Raw genomic sequence first — 18,291 nt, forward strand, 5'->3', positions numbered from 1 at the left:
AGGACACAGGGCACAGGGGACATGGGACAGAGGGCACAGGGCCAGGGGGACATCAGCCAGGGGACACAAGGGCCATGGTGACAGAGGGCAAGGGGACACAGGACTAAGGGCCATGGGGACAGGGGACACGGAGCCTGGGGACACAGGATTGGGGGATGTGGGGACATTGGGACAGAAGGCTCTGGGGACACAGGGCCATGGGGACATGGGGACACATCTGGGGCCATGGGGACACCCACGGATCCATAGGGACAGGGGAACATGGGGCCATGGGGACACACACAGGTCTGTGGGGGAACACCCACGGATCCATAGGGACAAGGGGACACAGGTCCATGGGGGGACACACAGATCCATGGGGACATGGAGACACCCACAGCTCCATGGGGACACCCACAACTCCATGGGGACACCCACAACTCCATGGGGACACACATAGATCCTTTGGAATTTGTATCCAGGGGGACACCCACAGCTCCATGAGGACACACACAGACCCGTTGGAATTTGTGTCCATGGGGACACACACAGATCCGTGGGAATTTCGATCCACTGGGACACACACAGATCCACAGGAATTCGGATCCATAGGGACACAGGTCCGTAAGGACACCCACAGCTCCATGGGGACACCCACAGATCCACAGGAATTCGGAGCCCCAGGGACACCCACGGATTCCTAGGAATTCAGATCCATAGAATTCGGACCCACAGGGGCACCCACAGATACATAGGAATTCGGAGGCACAGGGACACCCACGGATTCCTAGGAATTCAGATCCATAGAATTCGGAGCCACAGGGACACCCACAGCTTCATAGGAATTCGGAGCCACAGGGACACCCACGGATCCATAGGAATTAGGATCCACAGGATCCGGATCCATAGGAACACCCACGGATCCATAGGAATTCGGATCCATAGGAATTCGGATCCATAGGAACACCCCGTTCCCGCCCCCCCTCACGCCTCCGCCTTCCCCCCCACCTCTACTCAGCAGGGGGCGGGACTTGCCGCCAAACCCCGCCCCTTTGTCCCTCCTGGCCACGCCCCCTCTTTCCCATTGGCCGACCTCCCCCTCCCGCCGCTTCCCATTGGCTGCCGGGCCGCGCGCGCGCCCGGACGCGGAAGCGTCGGGGCCGGAGCGGCGACGGTGAGAGCGGGGGAATGAGGGGGGGTCGAGTCTAATCCCCGCTCTTAAAACCGGTTTTATCTCCCTAAAGCGGGCGAAACTTGGGATATTCCGGGATGAATATCCCAGAAATACAGTGGTCGAGGGGGAAAAAGGGGTTATTCCTGTGGATTCGTGAGGAAAACGGTTTATTTTGGGGGGGTTTGGTGAGGAAAATCGCGTGTTTTGGGCGGTTTTTTGCATAAGGAAAACGGTTTGTTGTTGGGTTTTAAGGAGTGAAATAGTTTATTGTTGGGTTTTGAGGAATAAAGTAGTTTATTGTTGGGTTTTGAGGAATAAAATTGTTTATTCTTGTTTCTTTTTTGGTGAGAAACATGGTTTATTTCTGGGGGTTTGGTGCGGAAAAGAAATAGTTCTTGGGGTTTTTTTAACGATTTATTCTTAGGTTTTGATGAGGAAAATAGTGTATTTTTGTGGTTTTCGTGATAAAAAAAGTGTTTATTTGTCTGCTTTTCATGAGGAAAAATGTTTACTTGAATTTAACTCCTGGAATTTAACTCCCAGATTTTAACTCCTGGAATTTTGGAGGTTGAATTTAACTCCCAGGTTTTAACCAGTGGAATTCCAGCAGTTGAATTTAACTCCCAGGTTTTTCCTCCCAGGTTTTAACTCCTGGAATTCCACCTGTTGAATTTAACCCCTGGAATTTAACTCCCAGATTTCAACCACTGGAATTTTGGAGGTTGAATTTAACTCCCAGATTTTAACCAGTGGAATTCCAGTAGTTGAATTTAACTCCCAGGTTTTTCCTCCCAGGTTTTAACTCCTGGAATTCCGCCAGTTGAATTTAACCCCTGGAATTCTACCAGTGGGATTTAACTCCTGGAATTTAACCAGTGGAAAATTCCAATAGTTGAATTTAACTCCCAGATTTTTACTCCCAGATTTTAACCAGTGGAATTCCAGCAGTTGAATTTAAATCCCAGGTTTTTACTTCCAGGTTTTAACTCCTGGAATTCCACCTGTTGAATTGAACTATTGGAATTTAACTCCCAGAATTTAACCAGTGGAATTCCAATAATTGAGTTTAACTCCCAGGTTTTTACTCCCGGGTTTTAACTCCCGGAATTCCACCTGTTGAATTTAACTCCTGGAATTCTACCAGTGGAATTTAACTCCTGGAATTCTACCAGTGGAATTTAACTCCTGGAATTCTACCAGTGGAATTCCAGTAGTTGAATTTAACTCCCAGATTTTTACTCCCAGATTTTAACCAGTGGAATTCCAGCAGTTGAATTTAAATCCCAGGTTTTTACTTCCAGGTTTTAACTCCTGGAATTCCACCTGTTGAATTTAACTCCTGGAATTTAACTCCCAGCATTTAACCAGTGGAATTCCAGTAGCTGAATTTAACTCCCAGGTTTTAACTCCTGGAATTCCACCTGTTGAATTTAACTCCTGGAATTCTACCTGCTGAATTGAACTATTGGAATTAAAGTCCCAGAATTTAACCAGTGGAATTCCAGCAGTTGAATTTAACTCCCAGATTTTCACTGATGGAATTCCAGCAGTTGAATTTACTTCCCAGATTTTTTTATTGCCAGGTTTTAGCTACTGGAATTCTGGGAGTCCCAAGAATTTCCCTGGAAAACAAGCACCAAAACAAATCTCATCGTGATCCCAAACATTTGTGTTTCTTTTCCTATATTTATCCTGGAAGATGCGGATTTGGTACCTCGGGAGGTGCTTTGCATCTGATTTGAATATCATGAATATTCAAAATATTCGTGTTTTTTGAATATTCATGAGCTGTAACACAAACAGAAGAGCTGGAGGGACAGACCAGGAATCCCCTTCCCATGGAATTTTCCAAGACAGAGTTTATCCTTTGCCTCCTTCTTGTAAGCAAGGAAAGAAAACCTGGAATTTAATGAGGTCGTTCTGGCTGAACTGGTCGGATGAGCTGTAGGAGACACCTCATCCCTGGAATTGTTCCTGTTCCAGCCTGGATGGAGCTTGGAACAACCTGGACTAGTTCAAGGTGTCCCTGCCCGGGGCAGGAGTTGGAATTAGATGATCCTTAAAGTCCCTCCCAACCCATTCCGTGATTTTCTACTTCTCTTCCCGAGGAGAGAAGGAAGAGCTGGATTTTTTTTCCATGGGTGCCCAGTGAGAGACCGGGAGGAAACTGGGACGAGCAGGACCATGGAAAAGCTGGTTAGGTGGAATTCTGGATCCCCGGGGGGGTGATTAAACACTGGGAAAAGGGAGCAGGGAGGATTTGGGATCTCCGACATCGGAGCCGCTCCGACCCAACCGGGCGAGGCTTTGAACACCCAACTCGGGGCTGGGACCTCTCCCGACCCGGATCCTTCTGGAATTCTGCTCCAACACCCGCCTCTCTTCATCTCCGCGACCTCCCAGTTCCTCCCGACCCGGCTCCCTCCGGAATTCCAGAAGTTGACTCCCAGTTTCTCCCACCTCCAGGGAAGCGCTGCCATGACCAACCTCCCGCCTCCAGCGGTGGCGTCCGGGAATTGCTTTTACATCCTGACGGAAGACTGTGCCTACGGAAGCAAATACTTCCAGGCTGGCACCATGTGCTTCTGCAGCGAGCGCAGCTACCTCCGGAATTTTTCCGAGGCCGGGCCCCCCACGTGCTTCCTGAAGGTCGTCGTGCTGGACGACGGCTCCGGCGTCACCGTCAACGTCGGGATCCTGCAGCCCCTGCGGGAAGAAGCCGCCGGCTTCCTGCTGGCCATCGGCAACCCCAAGGAACGCCTGAGCTTCTTCCTGGAAAGGCTGAGCTTGGAAGCGGCGCTGGGAGCCGCTCCCGGCCGGAATGTGATGGTGGAGGTCGACCGGAAGTTCTTCCCGGGGGTGATCCGGTACGTCGGGAGCATCTACAAGCCCAGCTTGGCCGTGCTGGCCCCGGTGTTCTTCGGGGTGGAGTTGCAGGTAATGTGGCCAGGAAGGAAAATTCCTGGGTTTTCCGGGATGGTTTTGGGTGTGACATCCCTTTCTGTTTCCTGGGAAAGGGAGAAAACAGGGAGAAGCAGCAGATCCCATCATAGTACCGAGGTCTTCCAGTGCGGGAGGAACTGTGGGATCTCCCTTCCAAGGAAATTCCTTATTTTTCCATGATATTTCTGTGTGTGCAACATCTTTTTTTGGCCTGTTTTCCAGGGAAAAGGGGAAAACAGGGAGAAGCGACGGATCCCATCACGGCACCGAGTTCTTCCAGTGCAGGAGGAACTGGGGGATGGTTTATTTTGCCCAGGAAATTCCTTGGTTTTCCATCATATTTCTGTGTGTGTCATCCCTTTCCATTTCCAGGGAGAGGGGGTAAAACAGGGATAAATGATGGATCCCATCACGGCACCGAGTTCTTCTAATGCCGGGAGGAACTGTGGGATCTCCCTTCCAAGGAAATTCCTTATTTTTCCATCATATTTTTGGGTGTGACATCTCTTTCCATTTCCAAGGAGAGGGGAGGAAAACAGGGATAAGCAACAGATCCCATCACGGCACCGAGTTCTTCCAGTGCAGGAGGAACTGTGGGATCCCCCTTGCAAGGAAATTCCTTGTTTTCCCATCATATCTGTGTGTGTGTGACATTCCTTTCCGATTCCAGGGAAAGGGGGAAAACAGGGATAAGGAACGGATCCCATCACGGCACCGAGTTCTTCCAGTGCAGGAGGAACTGGGGGATGGTTTATTTTGCCCAGGAAATTCCTTGGTTTTCCATCATATTTTTGGGTGTGTCATCCCTTTCCATTTCCAGGGAGAGGGGGTAAAACAGGGATAAATGATGGATCCCATCATGGCACCGAGTTCTTCCAATGCCGGGAGGAACTGTGGGATCTTCCTGCCAAGGAAATTCCTTATTTTTCCATCATATCTGTGTGTGTGTGACATCCCTTTCCAGTTCCAGGGAAAAGGGGGAAAACAGGGAGAAGCAGCAGATCCCATCACGGCACTGTGTTCTTCTAGTGCCAGAGGAACTGTGGGATCTCCTTCCAAGGAAATTCCTTATTTTTCCATCATATCTGTGTGTGTGACATCCCTTTCTGTGTCCAGGGAAAGGGGAAAACAGGGAGAAGCGATGGATCCCATCATGGCACTGAGTTCTTCCAGTGCTGGAGGAACTGTGGGATCTCCCTTCCAAGGAAATTCCTTATTTTTCCATCATATCTGTGTGTGTGTGACATCCCTTTCTGTTTCCAGGGAAAGGGGGAAAACAGGGATAAGGAACGGATCCCATCACGGCACCGAGTTCTTCCAGTGCCAGAGGAACTGTGGGATCTCCCTTCCAAGGAAATTCCATGATATTTTTGAGCGTGACATCCCTTCCCATCCTATTTTCCAGGGGGAAGGGGAAAACCGCGGGCGAAGCGACGGCTCCTACCACGGCACCGAGTTCTTCCAGTGCCGGAAGAACTGCGGGATCTTCCTGCCCTTCAGCAAGATCCAGTTCGATCCCGGCGCGGGTGAGAATTCCGGGAATGGGAAGCCCAAGGAGGCCGAGGAAGAGGCGCTTCCCGTAAAAGTGGGAGACGCCGTCAGCTTTTACGTGGATGAGATCCCCACCAAGGGAATCGCCATGGCCGTTTACCGGGAAGGGAACCGGTGGTTCGTCAGGGTTTGTCCGGTAGGAGCGGCTTTTCCAGGTGTTTTTTTTTTTTGGGAGCAGGGCTGGGGGGGAATTTTTAAAATTTGGATTTTCCGGTTTAAAATTCAGATTTTCTGGTTTAAAATTTAGATTTTTCCAGTTTAAAATTCAGATTTTCAGGTTTTCCAGTTTAAAATTCACATTTTTCCGGTTTAAAATATGGATTTTCTGGTTTAAAATTCAGATTTTCCGGTTTAAAATTCAGATTTTCCCAGTTTAAATTGGGATTTTCTGGTTTAAAATTCAGATTTTTCCAGTTTAAAATTAAGATTTTCCAGTTTAAAATTCGGATTTTCCAGTTTAAAATTCAGATTTTTGAATTTTCCAATGGAAAAAAAAACTGGGAAAAACATCTTAAAAAAAAAACAGAATTCCAGAATTCCCTCTTATTCCAGCGTTTTCTGATGGATTTTTTTGTTTTCCTTCCTCTCTTTTCAGGAAGAAGAAGGAACGACTGATATTTTCCGGGAAATCCCAATGGATTCTGTGGTGAAGGAGAGTTTGCCGAGTAGGTGATCGCCCTGTGGGAATTCCAGGGAGGGAATTTGGGATTTATTCCCTCTCTGCAAGGTCTGAAAATCCAATAAAAGCTGAGCCGATCGGGATTTATAGAAAAATCCCCGAGTTCCAGACGGAATTCTTTGGGTGAATCCCGGGAAGAAGAGTTTTTCCTCTGGGAAGAGGCTTTAATTTAGTGGGAGATGGAGCGGGGTGGGAAAAGCTCCGGTGGGAGTCGTTGGGAAAGGCAAGGAATCGGTGGGATCTCTCCAAAAATCATTGGAATTTTCGCTGATTCGTCTCCATAAAGGCAGAAAAATTCGGGAAGAACCCCCTGCTGCCATTCCAGGAGTTTAAGAAGGGCTGGATTAGCTCCGAGGCCGGGAAAGAGGGAACAGGGACATCCAAGGATCAGACCCAGCCGGGATGGGTTGAGGAAGGGCAGGGCCTGTTGGACCAACCTGAGCTCCTTTTGTGACCCACCTGGGGCATGAGGGGAAGGTGTGGATGTGTCTGGACTTTGGCAAAGCCTTGGGCACCGTCTCCCATGGGATAATCCTGGAAAAGGCTTGGACAGGGGCACTCTGGGCTGGGTTAGGAACTGGCTGAGGGCCGGGCCCAGAGTGGTGGGGATGGAGCTGCATCCAGTTGGGATCCGGTCACCAGTGGTGTCCCCAGGGATCAGTGCTGGGCCCAGTTCTGTTTAATGTCTTTATTGATGATTTAGATGAGGGGATCAAGTGAACCATCAGCAAATCTGCAGATGACACTAAGCTGGGCGGGAGTGTCTATCAGCTGGAAGGCAGGAGGGCTCTGCAGAGGGACCTGGAGAGTTTGGAGAGTTGGGCTGATTCCAACGGGATGAGGTTCAACCAGGCCAAGTGCCAGGTCCTGCACTTTGGCCACAACAACCCCCGGCAGCTCCACAGGCTGGGACAGAGGGGCTGGAGAGCAGCCAGGCAGGAAGGGAGCTGGGAGTTTGGATGGACAAGAAGCTGAACAGGAGCCAGAGTGTGCCCAGGTGGCCAAGAAGGCCAATGGATCCTGGCCTGGATCAGGAACAGTGTGGCCAACAGGTCCAAGGAAGTGATTCTGCCCCTGGACTCAGCACTGGTGAGGCCACACCTGGAGTGCTGTGTCCAGTTCTGGGCCCTCAGTTCAGGAAGGACATTGAGGTGCTGGAGCAGGTCCAGAGAGCAACAAGGCTGGTGAAGGGTCTGGAGCACAATTCCCATGAGGAGAGGCTGAGGAAGCTGGGGGGGCTCAGCCTGGAGAGGAGGAGGCTCAGGGGAGACCTCCTCACTCTCTGCAACTCCCTGACAGGAGGGGGGAACTGGGTGGGGGTTGGTCTCTTTTCCCAGGCAACAATCAGCAAGACAAGAGGGCTCGGTCTCAAGCTGTGCCAGGGGAGGTTTAGGTTGGATATTGAGAAGGAATTCTTTCCAGAGAGGGTGCTCAGCCATTGGAATGGGCTGCTCAGGGAAGTGGGGGATTCTCCATCCCTGGAGATTTTTAAAAAGACCGGATGTGGCATCAGTGCCATGGGCTGGGAACCACAGCGGGGTTGGATCAAGGGTTGGATTTGATGATCTCAGAGGTCCCTTCCAACCCAGCTGATTCTATGGTTCTATGATTTCCATGATTCCCTGTCATCCTGTTGGACCAGCTTGGCCATCCGTTGGGAATTACACCTTGTGCTCATCTGTGTGGCCTGGAATTCCAGAACAGATCTGGAATTAGGGGAGATCCAGAGGTTCCATAATATTAATTCCCGCCTCACCCGACGTTTTGTGTCGTCCGCCAGGTTTGTTTCCGTCCTTCGACTCCGACGTGGGTTTGGGACCCCCAAATCCAAGGAAAGAGGAGACGAGCGAGAGCGGCGAGGAGGGCGACGGTGGGAATTCCCCCCTGGAAGTGAACTCCATGGTCCAGATCGCCTTGGACAAGGGGAGCCAAGTGTCGGGAATCATCCGCTGGTTGGGATTCCTGCCCCAGATTAAGGAGAAAATGGCTGGAGTGGAACTGGTGAGGGGCAGATTTGGGATCTCCGGGTACATCCAGGGGCTGGGAGCGCGTCCCGGGAAGGGAACGGAGCCGGGAAGGGTTTGGAGCAGCTGGGGGGGCTCATCCTGGAGAAAAGGGGGATCAGGGGGGATCCAAGGGGACAGGAAGGTGGAAATGGGTGGGATCGGGGGACAAGGGACAGGACAAGAGGGAACGGCCTCAAGTTGCACCAGGGGAGGTTTAGGCGGGATATTGGGAAAATTCCTTCCTGGAAAGGGTTGTAAAGCACTGGAAGGGGCTGCCCAGGGCGGGGGTGGGATCCCCATTCCTGGAGGGATTTCCCATCCCTGTGGATGTGGCCCTTTGTGGGGGACACAGTTTAGCGGTGGTGTGGGCTCTCAGAGCCTCAGAGCTCTTTTCCAACTCCCTGATCCCATAAATCCTGCCATTCCCGGATGTCTTCTCCAGGATGAAGACAAGGGGGTCACCGGGGGCGAGTGGTTGGGCAAGTCCTACTTCCACTGCGCCCCAAAACGCGGCCTCTTTGTGAGGCTCAACTCCTGCCAGCCCGACCGGCGCTTCCAGAGCCTTCCCGACGCCCACCCCTCCCTCCTGGAATACGGTGAGTCCTCCGGGAAGCGGGAAAACTGGGAAGACTTCCCGTGGAGAAGGGAGGTCCTTCACCTGCTTTGAGTCCTGGGTTCTGGTGGCATCTGTGCCCCACCACACCCCTGGCACTGCTGGCTTCAGGGTGGGACTCCAAAGGTCTCAGAGGTCTTTCCCAACCTAAAAAAACTTCCATAGGGAACATCCCTACCGGCGCGAGAGGTCGTAAGCGATTCGGGAAACCGGGAAAACCCGGATTGAGAAGCCACCTTGGAGTTTTAGGCTCAGCTTATGACTCATGGGGGAGGAATCAGGGAAGGGCTGAGATGCCACTGAGGATTTGGGGACTCCAAGGGATTTGTTTTCCTTGCAGGAGAACGGGAAGTTCTTCCCCGGGCTCCTCCGGAGAGTTTTCCTCCCCTCCGGAACGAGGCGGCCGTGCGCGTCCTGCGGGGCCGGATGAAGGGCATCCAAGGCCACTGTAATTCCTGCTACATGGATGCAGCTCTCTTCAGGTGAGGAAATGGCTTCCCTGAGCGGGGTTTTAATCCCTAAATCGCAGCACTTCCCTGGATTTCTGCGTCGGTGGGATAAAACCACGGAGACGGAGCCCCGAGGCTGCTTTTCCAGCTCATTCCCAACCCTGGAAGGCTTTCCAGCCCTGAGGAACCCCCCTCCCCGTTCCCGTGTGTCTTGTCCTCCAGGGTGCTGAGAGCTCCCGGTTTTCCGAACTCGGACCGTGCTGGCTCTGTCCCCGGAAGTTGTGGCTGGAATCACTTCCCAAGAACCCACCCGGGAGGTCCCAGCTGGGCTGTTTGGAGAGGAAAAGACTCCCTGGGGCCTTTCCCTGAGTTTTGGCTGCCAAGTAGGAATTCCCTTCTCCCTGAGCTCTTCCCTTGCTGTCTCCCAGTGTCCATTGATCCAGCTGTGCTGTCCCTCACCTCCCTGTCATTCCATGCATGGAATCTTGAGCATCCCAGCCATCGACTGTCACCATCCACCGGCATTTTGGGTTCCGGCCGTTGCTCCCAATCCATCGGGATTAAACCCATCCCACTCTTTCCACAGCCTCTTCTCCTGCACGTCCGTGCTGGACTCCATGCTCTTCATGCCCTTCCCACTGAATGACAGGAATGTGCAGGGAATTCTGCGGGATGAGATCGTGAATCCCCTCCGGAGGTGAGTCTCTGAGAATGCCGGGAGTTTTCCCTCTGCCTTCATTCCTTCTCTGCTGACCCTGGAGCTGGGAGCTGGCACCGAGGGAAAGGGATTTTTCCTGCCAGCCACATCCCACAGGAGAACAGGGAATGGTTTCCCACTGCCAGAGAGTAGGTTTAGGTGGGATATTGGGAAGAAATTCCTCCCTGGGAGGATGGGGAGGGGCTGGGATGGAATTCCCAGAGAAGCTGTGGCTGCCCCATCCCTGGAAGTGTCAAAGGGCAGGTTGGAGCAACCTGGGATAGTGGGAGGTGTCCCTGCCCAGGACAGGGGGGTTGGAATTCAACAATCTCTCCCAACCCAAACCATTCCATGATCCTGTGATGGTTCTTCCTGTTGTTCCTTTCCCTGGGATGTGAGACTGTGCCAGCTCCTTCCATGAGAGTCTCCCACTCTGGAGAAACCTTGGGAGCTGCACTTCCCAGGGAAAGAAAAAAGCAGGGATTCCTGGGGTTCCAACCACCTCTGGGTGGAATCCTGGAGTTGATGAAGCTTTACCTTCATCAGCAATTGATCCCAAAGAATTCCAGGCTGGATGAGGGGAGACCATCCACCTTCCAGAGCCTAAAGGGGCTCCTGGAGAACTGGAGAGGGAATTTGGACGAGGGATGGAGGGACAGGACAAGGGGGAGTGGCTTTAAACTGCCAGAGGGCAGGGATAGGTGGGATACTGGGAAGGAATTCTTCCCTATGAGGGTGGTGAGCAGCTGGAATAGAATTCCCAGAGAAGCGGTGGCTGCCCTGTCCCTGGAAGCGTCCAAGGGATGCAACTTGGAGCAACCTGGCATAGTGGGTGGCATCCCTGCAGGTTAGAATCCCTTCCCACCCAACCCATTCCATGATTGAAATGCCCTGGAGGGATCACCCGGAGCCGGTTGTCGTTCCAGGACTGGATTTGTCCGGGCCAGCAGCGTGATGCACCTCCGGGAGCAGCTCACGGACAAGGGCCAATGTTCCAGCTTCACCAACGCTGAGAAAGGTCAGGAGCTCCCTCTGGAGCTTTTTCAGGGCTGCTTCCCTGTGTTTTGCCTCATCCAGGCACCAGCCGACCGCTGAATTTTGGGCTTTTCCCGGGAATGTGCTTTAAGGAGCCGGTGATTTATGGCAAAATTCACACGGAAAATGTTTTCGGCTTTTAAAACTTTCCGTGTCCATAGAGCCCTTTCCAGAGCCTAAAGGGGCTCCAGGAGAGCTGGAGAGGGAATTGGGATGAGGGATGGAGGGATAGGACACGGGGAATGGGATTAAACAGACAGAGGGCAGGGTGAGGTGGGATATTGGAAAGGAATTCTTCCCTGGGAGGGTGTGGGGAGGGGCTGGGATGGAATTCCCAGAGAAGCTGTGGCTTCCCCATCCCTGGAAGTGTCCAAGGCCAGGTTGGAGCAACCTGGGATAGTGGGAGGTGTCCCTACCTATGGAAGGGGGTTGGAACTGGATGATCTTTACGGTTCCTTCCCACCCAAACCATTCCAGGATTCCATGAAAGTGCAGTATCCCAAGGCTGGTTTGCCTTTTCCATGCTCCCCTTGGGATTTGTGCCTTATCCAAGTGCTCTCAGCCTTTATCCCGGTTGCCCCCTCACCTAAAAAATGAAATTCCAGGTTCATGGAATGTTGGCTCGTGTTTCCCTGGCAGCTTTTGGCTCCCATCCCTTTTCCCTCCCCTTTCCAGATCCCGAGGAATTCCTCAACCTCATAATGCAGCAGATCCTGGGAATGGAGCCACTCTTGAAACTCCAGTAGGTTTCCACAGCTGAGGGATGCAATTCCCAGGTTTTCCACCTCACATTCCCTGGGTTTGAGGGTCCTGGGTTTTCCCTTTCCACAGAGCTTTTTGGAAGCACAGCTCCGAGTTTTGGGCAGCTCCTTCTGCTGTCCCCCGTGATCCTGCTTGTTGGGATCTTCCCAGCCAGGAAAAAACACTTCCGAGCTCTCCCTGGAAGGCGCTGCCTTCGGAAAATCGGGATAAAAAGCCTCGTCCCACCCTCGGGGAGAGCCGAGAAGGGGTTTGAGGGCAGAGCCAGCAGGATCCAACAGCCTTTGGATAAATCTGGGATGCATCCAGGCTGCCGAGCTGGCTCCCATCCCAGAGCCCATGGATGCCATCCCAGGACTCCCACAAAGGGGATGAGGGGCTGGAGGAAGCCAAAAGTAACAGAAGGGGATTGTTGGATCTCCGCGCTCCTTTGTGGATCCGGGAACGCCGGGAAAAGGCCGAGCACAAAGGGGGCCTCTGTGCTGCAGCTCCCCTGCGTGGGGTTATCCTGAGGAAATCCTTCCCCTGCTGGATGGAGGCCTTGTGGGAGCTCTCCTGGAACAGCTCAGTGATGGGGATATCAATGGATCTCCCACCGGAGCAACCGTTGGATTGTCAGGCTTAAAAGCCGCTCCCAGGATTTTTTTTTTATATTTATATCCAGGAATTTTACCCATGGGAGCGGGATTTGGTGCTACAGGGGGGGACAACAAGGCTGAAAGTCCTACTTATCCCCCCTTCCCATGGCACAAATGTGGGATTTCCACGTGGATAAAGGGCTGGGTGTGGCACCAAACCACCCCCGGTGCCTGGAGCCCGGAAGCTCCGGCGGGAGAATCCTCAGGGAGAATCCTCTGGAGGATTCTCAGCCATCCCACGACTATTCCCTGCAGGTCAGGAGGGCGGGAGCAGGATTGTTACTGCTACCAGATCTTCCTGGATAAGCAGGAGGATCTGGTGGTTCCCAACGTGCAGCAGTTGGTGGAACGTTCCTTCCTGTCCTCGGATCTGAAGCTGGTGGAGGTGAGGCCCTTCCCTCTGCTTCCTAAATACCTTCTGGGTCCCACATCCAACACCGAATCCAAGCCTGACTTGGGAAAAAGGGCTCAGCTTTCCCCATTTCCCTTTTATCCCGCTAGAAACCGCAGCGGGAAGTCTTCATTCCCAAATTTAGAGCGGAACCTCCAAGCTTTGACTCTTCCGATTTCCCTTTCTTTTCCCCTTTCCTTTCCCCAGATCCCATCCTGCTTCATTATCCAAATGCCCCGTTTTGGGAAGGAATACAAAATGTTCAGCAAAATCATCCCTTCCTTGGAGCTGGACATCACAGACCTGCTGCTGGACAGTGAGTTGGGAATGACGGGCCGGGAGCTCTTGGGATCAGGGTGGGATCCTCCTCCTTCCCCAAGGAAGAATTCCCCACGGTTTTGGCGGGACAAGCTGGATTTCAGGGGGGGATCTGGGGAAGCCCCAGCCTCTGTTGTCCCTGCAGGTCCCAGGGAATGCTGCCTGTGTGGAGATGTTGCCACCCTGGAATGTTTGGAATGTTTCCAGGACCAGGTGTTCTCAGCCACGGGCCTGAAGCAGTTCTGCAGCTCCTGCTCCAGACAGGTATTTTTCCTTGGATGCTCCCCAGGAATCCACTCTCGGCATGAGGTTGAACCCTCCCAAAATTTCCCTGGATGTTGGGCACGGAGTCATTCCCACAGGGTGCTGAACCCTCTGCTCACACAGAGCCTAAAGAATCATGGAATCATAAAATCATGGAATGGTTCAGGTTGGGAGGGAGCTTAATTATCATGGAATTCCAACCCCCTGCCATGGGCAGGGACACCTTCCACTATCCCAGGTTGCTCCAAGCCCTGTCCAGCCTGGCCTTGGACATTTCAGCTTCACATCCACAGGTTCTCCAGACAACCTATTCCATAAAAAAGCACAAATCCTAACCTATTCCATAAAAGCCCCTAATCCTGCACAAAACTGGGTGCTGATCCCTCACCATGAGGATTCCCAAACCTTCTTGGAGGGTGACAGGCTCCAGTTTCAGCTTCTTCCTGCCAGGCTGTTGCCACAACAGCATTCCCAGACATCCAGGGAACACAGGAGTCAGAGAATTATTTGGGAATAAACTGGGAATGCGACCCCTGTCCCCTTTCCCAGGGTCAATCCCAGCCTCTCCCCACCCTCAGGATCATTCCCATTCCCTCCCTCAGGATCATTCCCGTCCCCTCCCTCAAGATCATTCCCGTCCCCTCCCTCAAGATCATTCCCATCCCCTCCCTCAGGATCATTCCCGTCCCCTCCCTCAGGATCATTCCCCTCCCTCAGGATTGTTCCCATCCCTTCCCTGAGGATCATTTCCATCCCCTCCCTCAGGATCATTCCCATCCCCTCAGGATCATTCCTGTTCCTTCCCTCAGGATCATTCCCACCCCCTCAGGATCATTCCCATCCCCTCAGGTTCACTCCCCTCCCTGAGGATCATTCCCATCCCCTCAGGCTCATTCCCATCCCCTCCCTCAGGTTCACTCCCATCACCGACGCAAAGCACACAAACCGGCGCGGCTGCACATCCCGGAGGAATTCCAGCGGTGGAATTCCCGGCGGAGGCAGCCGATCCCTCGGGAGAAGCTGGAGCTCTTTGCCGTGCTCTGCATCGAGACCAGTCACTACGTGGCCTTCGTCAAGTACGGCCCCGGGAAGGAGCACTGGATGTTCTTCGACAGCATGGCCGACCGGCATGGTGAGCGCCGGCATTCCGGAAGCTCCCGGGAGCTGCTCAGCACACCCTTTCCCTCTGGAATTCCCTGCCCAGCTGAGTCTCTCTCTGGATCTTGCTCCCATTGAATTAGACTCCAGAAAAAAATAGGGCCAAGCCGAGGTGGGAGTTCTTCCAGGAGCTTCCATCCATGGCCAGGCCAAGGTGGGAGTTCTTCCAGGAGCTTCCATCCATGGCCAGGCCGAGGTGGGAGTTCTTCCAGGAGCTTCCATCTCTGAATATGTTCAAACAAGTCCACCTTTTCCCTCTGAAATTCCCTGTCCAGCTTAGTCTCTCTCTGGATCTTGCTCCCATTGAATTAGACTCCAGAAAAAAATAGGGCCAAGCCGAGGTGGGAGTTCTTCCAGGTTCTTCCATCCATGGCCAGGCCGAGGTGGGAGTTCTTCCAGGAGGTTCCATCCATGGCCAGGCCAAGGTGGGAGTTCTTCCAGGAGCTTCCATCCTCTGGATACATTTAAGCAAATCCACCTTTTCCCTCTGAAATTCCATGTTCTGTTTAGTCTCTCTCTGGATCTTGCTTCCATTGAATTAGATTCCAGAAAAAAGTATGGCCAAGCCAAAGTGGGAATTCTTCCAGGAGATTCCATCCATGGCCAACTCATGGTGGGAGTTCTTCTAGGTGATTACATCCTCTGGCTACGTGGGAATTAAACACAGGGATTTAAACCCAGTCCCAGCTGGGCATGGATTATTCTCCTGTCCTTCCCACTTTGTTCTTATCATGGAATGCTTTGGGTTGGAAGGGAATTTTGAAGGTCAAGGAATTCCAACCCCCATTTCCATGGGCAGGGACTCCTCCCACTATCCCAGGTTGTTCCAACCTGGCCTTGGGCACTTCCAGGGATGGGGCAGCCACAGCTTCTCTGGGAATTCCATTCCAACCCCTCCCCACCTTCCCAGGGAAGAATTCCTTCCCAGTATCCCATCCAACCCTCTGGCAGTGGGAAGCCATTCCCTGTGTGCTGTCTCTCCATCCCTCATCCCAATTCCCTCTCCAGCTCTCCTGGAGCCCCTTTAGGCTCTGGAATGTGGATGTTCCCCCCTCATCCAACCTCTTCCAGCGCTTTTGACCTCCAGGTATCTCCTGGAGCTGCAGGAGCTCATCCCTCGGGATCTGAGCCGGGCCTTCCCTCCTTTTCCCTGCCGTAGGTGGCGAAAGCGGCTTCAACATTCCCGCCGTGACGCTGTGCCCGGAGGTCGCCAAATACCTGGAATTGCCCTTGGCCGGGCTGGCCCTGGAGCAGCCCCGGGATATGGATGGAGTGGCCAAAAGGCTCTTCTGTGACGCCTACATGTACCTGTTCCAGAGCCGGAAAATGGCCCTGTACAAGTGACCTGGAGCGGCCTCGGGAATCCGGGATCGCTTCCCAGCCCCTCGGGAACAAGCCGAGTCTGGACGCAACAAGCTGCACTTGGGAACCTCTTCTTACCTCTCCTGGTATCCCGCTATCCACGGGTTTGGGAAATCCAGGCTTTATCTCGTGGGCACAGCTGGACTTTGGAATTATTGACGCCCGGATCCCGTCTCGTTCCGCACGTTCCCATCCCGCCCTTTTCCCTTCCCGCCCTCCTTTTCTCCCGTCCCTCCAAAGCCGAGGACCAGCAGCAACCAAAGCACTGGGATTCATCCTCAGCTTTTCGGGGAGCACAAGGAATCCGCAGCCTCCCCTTCCCTAAAAACATCCTCGCCTGGATTCGGGGGAGTGGGAAAACCGGGTGGGAGCCGGTTGGGATGGATCAGGAGGAGGGGTTTTCCCTCTAAATCCCTCGATTATCTGCACTTCCCTTATATCCAGCACTTTTTTCCCGCCATCCCTCAGGCGTCTCAAGCTGAAAATATCCCTTAAAACCAGACATTCCTGGAAGAAGAAAACTGGAAGAAGGATGGAACACCTGCTGCTCCCTCCCTTCGGCAAACTCCGTGCGGGATTTGGGGTTTCCACTTGACTCTTGAGCACTTCCCATCCCGATTTTTTTTTTTCCACGTCAGCTTCCAAGTTCGGTGCCAAACACCGGAATTCCAAGGGCAGAAATGGGAAAAACCCCAAATAAACAAAAAAACACTTTTGGATTTCCTGCCCTGAGTCCAGGAAAGTTTCGGGATTCGGTGGGAATTGATATTCCATGAAGTTTAATAAATTCGTGAACTGGGGGATTCATGGACGTGGAATTCCAGCGGCGGGACACCCAAAACCTTGTGGGACACCTCCAGGAATCCTGGATTTGCAGCTTTAACCCCTCTCCCTGCTCTTTTCTTTCTTTTCCCTGTTTAGTGCAGGAATTTTCCCACCCGGCTTCGGATCCGTCCCGGTGGCTCGGGCCACGCGGTTTAGGATCTTCTTGGCATTCCAATCCCTATGGAATCCTTCCACTTGGATAAGTCCCACTTGGAGTTCTGGGCCTGGTTTGAGCTCCCCAGTCCGGGAGAGACGAAGAGAATCCAAGGAAGAGCCGTGAAGGGATGAAGGGATTGGATGAAGGGATTGGAGCAGGAGAGGCTGGAAGAGCTGGGATTGTCCATCCTGGAGAAGGGGAATCTCCTCAATATCCATAAATTCCTGAAGGAACCCCCGGGAGCTTCTGTGCCCGGTGCCAGGACCAAAGTGGTTTCACTTGGATTCCCTCCGGACATTGGGAATCAAATCCTTGGGGGTGATAGGGGGAATTCCAGGAATTCCACTGGCACAGGTCGCTCCCCTCGTCCACCCAAGTCGTTCTTCATTCCTCTTTCCCCAAAAAACTCAGGACAACCTTTCCTCAGGCACAATGAACTCCGGGATTTTTTGGTGCTTTGCTCTAAAAAAAAAAAAAATATGGAACTTCCGGCGAAATATTCCTGGTTTTCCTGGAGTTTTTTCTTCTCTCCAAAGGGAACACGGCGCCCACGGCTGGAGATGCTCCAGCTTGTCGGGATTTTGGGAATAGTGACCAGCGGGTTTGTTAAGCTCTTAATTATTCTCTTCCCTGGCAATGGGAAGATCCAAAGTGAGGAGGGTGGGAATGATCCTTGGGAATGGGGAGCTTCTGGGGGATTTTCCTCCCGCTGGAGCTGCTAAGGGGTTTTCAGTAGAATTAGGGTTTTACACTGGAATTAGGGTTTTCACTGGAATTTGGGTTTTTTACTGGAATTAGGGGTTTTCAGTGGAATTAGGGTTTTTACTGGAATTAGGGTTTTCACTGGAATTTGGGTTTTTTACTGGAATTAGGGGTTTTCAGTGGAATTAGGGTTTTCACTGGAATTTGGGTTTTTTACTGGAATTAGGGGTTTTCAGTGGAATTAGGGTTTTTCAGTGGAATTAGGGTTTTCACTGGAATTTGGGTTTTTACTGGAATTAGGGTTTTATACTGGAATTAGGGTTTTCAGTGGAATTAGGGTTTTTCAGTGGAATTAGGGTTTTCAGTGGAATTAGGGTTTTCAGTGAAATTAGGGTTTTCACTGGAATTAGGGTTTTTACTGGAATTAGGGTTTTCAGTGGAATTAGGGGGTTTTACTGGAATTAGGGTTTTATACTGGAATTAGTTTTTTTCAGTGGAATTAGGGTTTTTCAGTGGAATTAGGGTTTTCAGTGGAATTAAGGTTTTCACTGGAATTTGGGGGTTTTCAGTGGAATTAGGGTTTTTCAGTGG

General features: G+C 52.3%; 1 protein-coding gene across 4 annotated transcripts; it reads left to right on the forward strand.

The window, feature by feature from the left end:
* Positions 1 to 1,106: 1,106 nt before the first annotated feature.
* Positions 1,107 to 17,497, forward strand: LOC127462975 (ubiquitin carboxyl-terminal hydrolase CYLD-like). 4 transcript variants are annotated; one of them, XM_051771913.1, is made up of 15 exons: positions 1,107 to 1,153; positions 3,620 to 4,090; positions 5,502 to 5,783; positions 6,243 to 6,312; positions 8,107 to 8,327; positions 8,775 to 8,928; positions 9,286 to 9,427; positions 9,981 to 10,091; positions 11,018 to 11,109; positions 11,802 to 11,868; positions 12,779 to 12,908; positions 13,122 to 13,230; positions 13,378 to 13,496; positions 14,409 to 14,628; positions 15,814 to 17,497. In XM_051771913.1, exons 2-15 carry the CDS (start codon positions 3,632 to 3,634, stop codon positions 15,996 to 15,998), a joined length of 2,361 nt encoding a protein of 786 aa, XP_051627873.1. In that variant the 5' UTR covers positions 1,107 to 1,153; positions 3,620 to 3,631; the 3' UTR covers positions 15,999 to 17,497. The 4 variants fall into 4 exon arrangements, 3 of the variants coding, with proteins under 3 accessions (XP_051627873.1, XP_051627872.1, XP_051627874.1); XM_051771912.1 differs by lacking the exon at positions 1,107 to 1,153 and adding an exon at positions 1,203 to 3,349; XM_051771914.1 differs by lacking the exons at positions 1,107 to 1,153; positions 12,779 to 12,908; positions 13,122 to 13,230; ... (1 more) ...; positions 14,409 to 14,628; positions 15,814 to 17,497 and adding exons at positions 1,203 to 3,349; positions 11,958 to 12,557.
* Positions 17,498 to 18,291: the final 794 nt, after the last annotated feature.

Source organism: Manacus candei, unplaced genomic scaffold (genome assembly GCF_025592945.1).
Source record: "Manacus candei isolate 608988 ecotype Guabito, Panama unplaced genomic scaffold, ASM2559294v1 h1tg000148l, whole genome shotgun sequence".
Classification (NCBI taxonomy): domain Eukaryota; kingdom Metazoa; phylum Chordata; class Aves; order Passeriformes; family Pipridae; genus Manacus; species Manacus candei.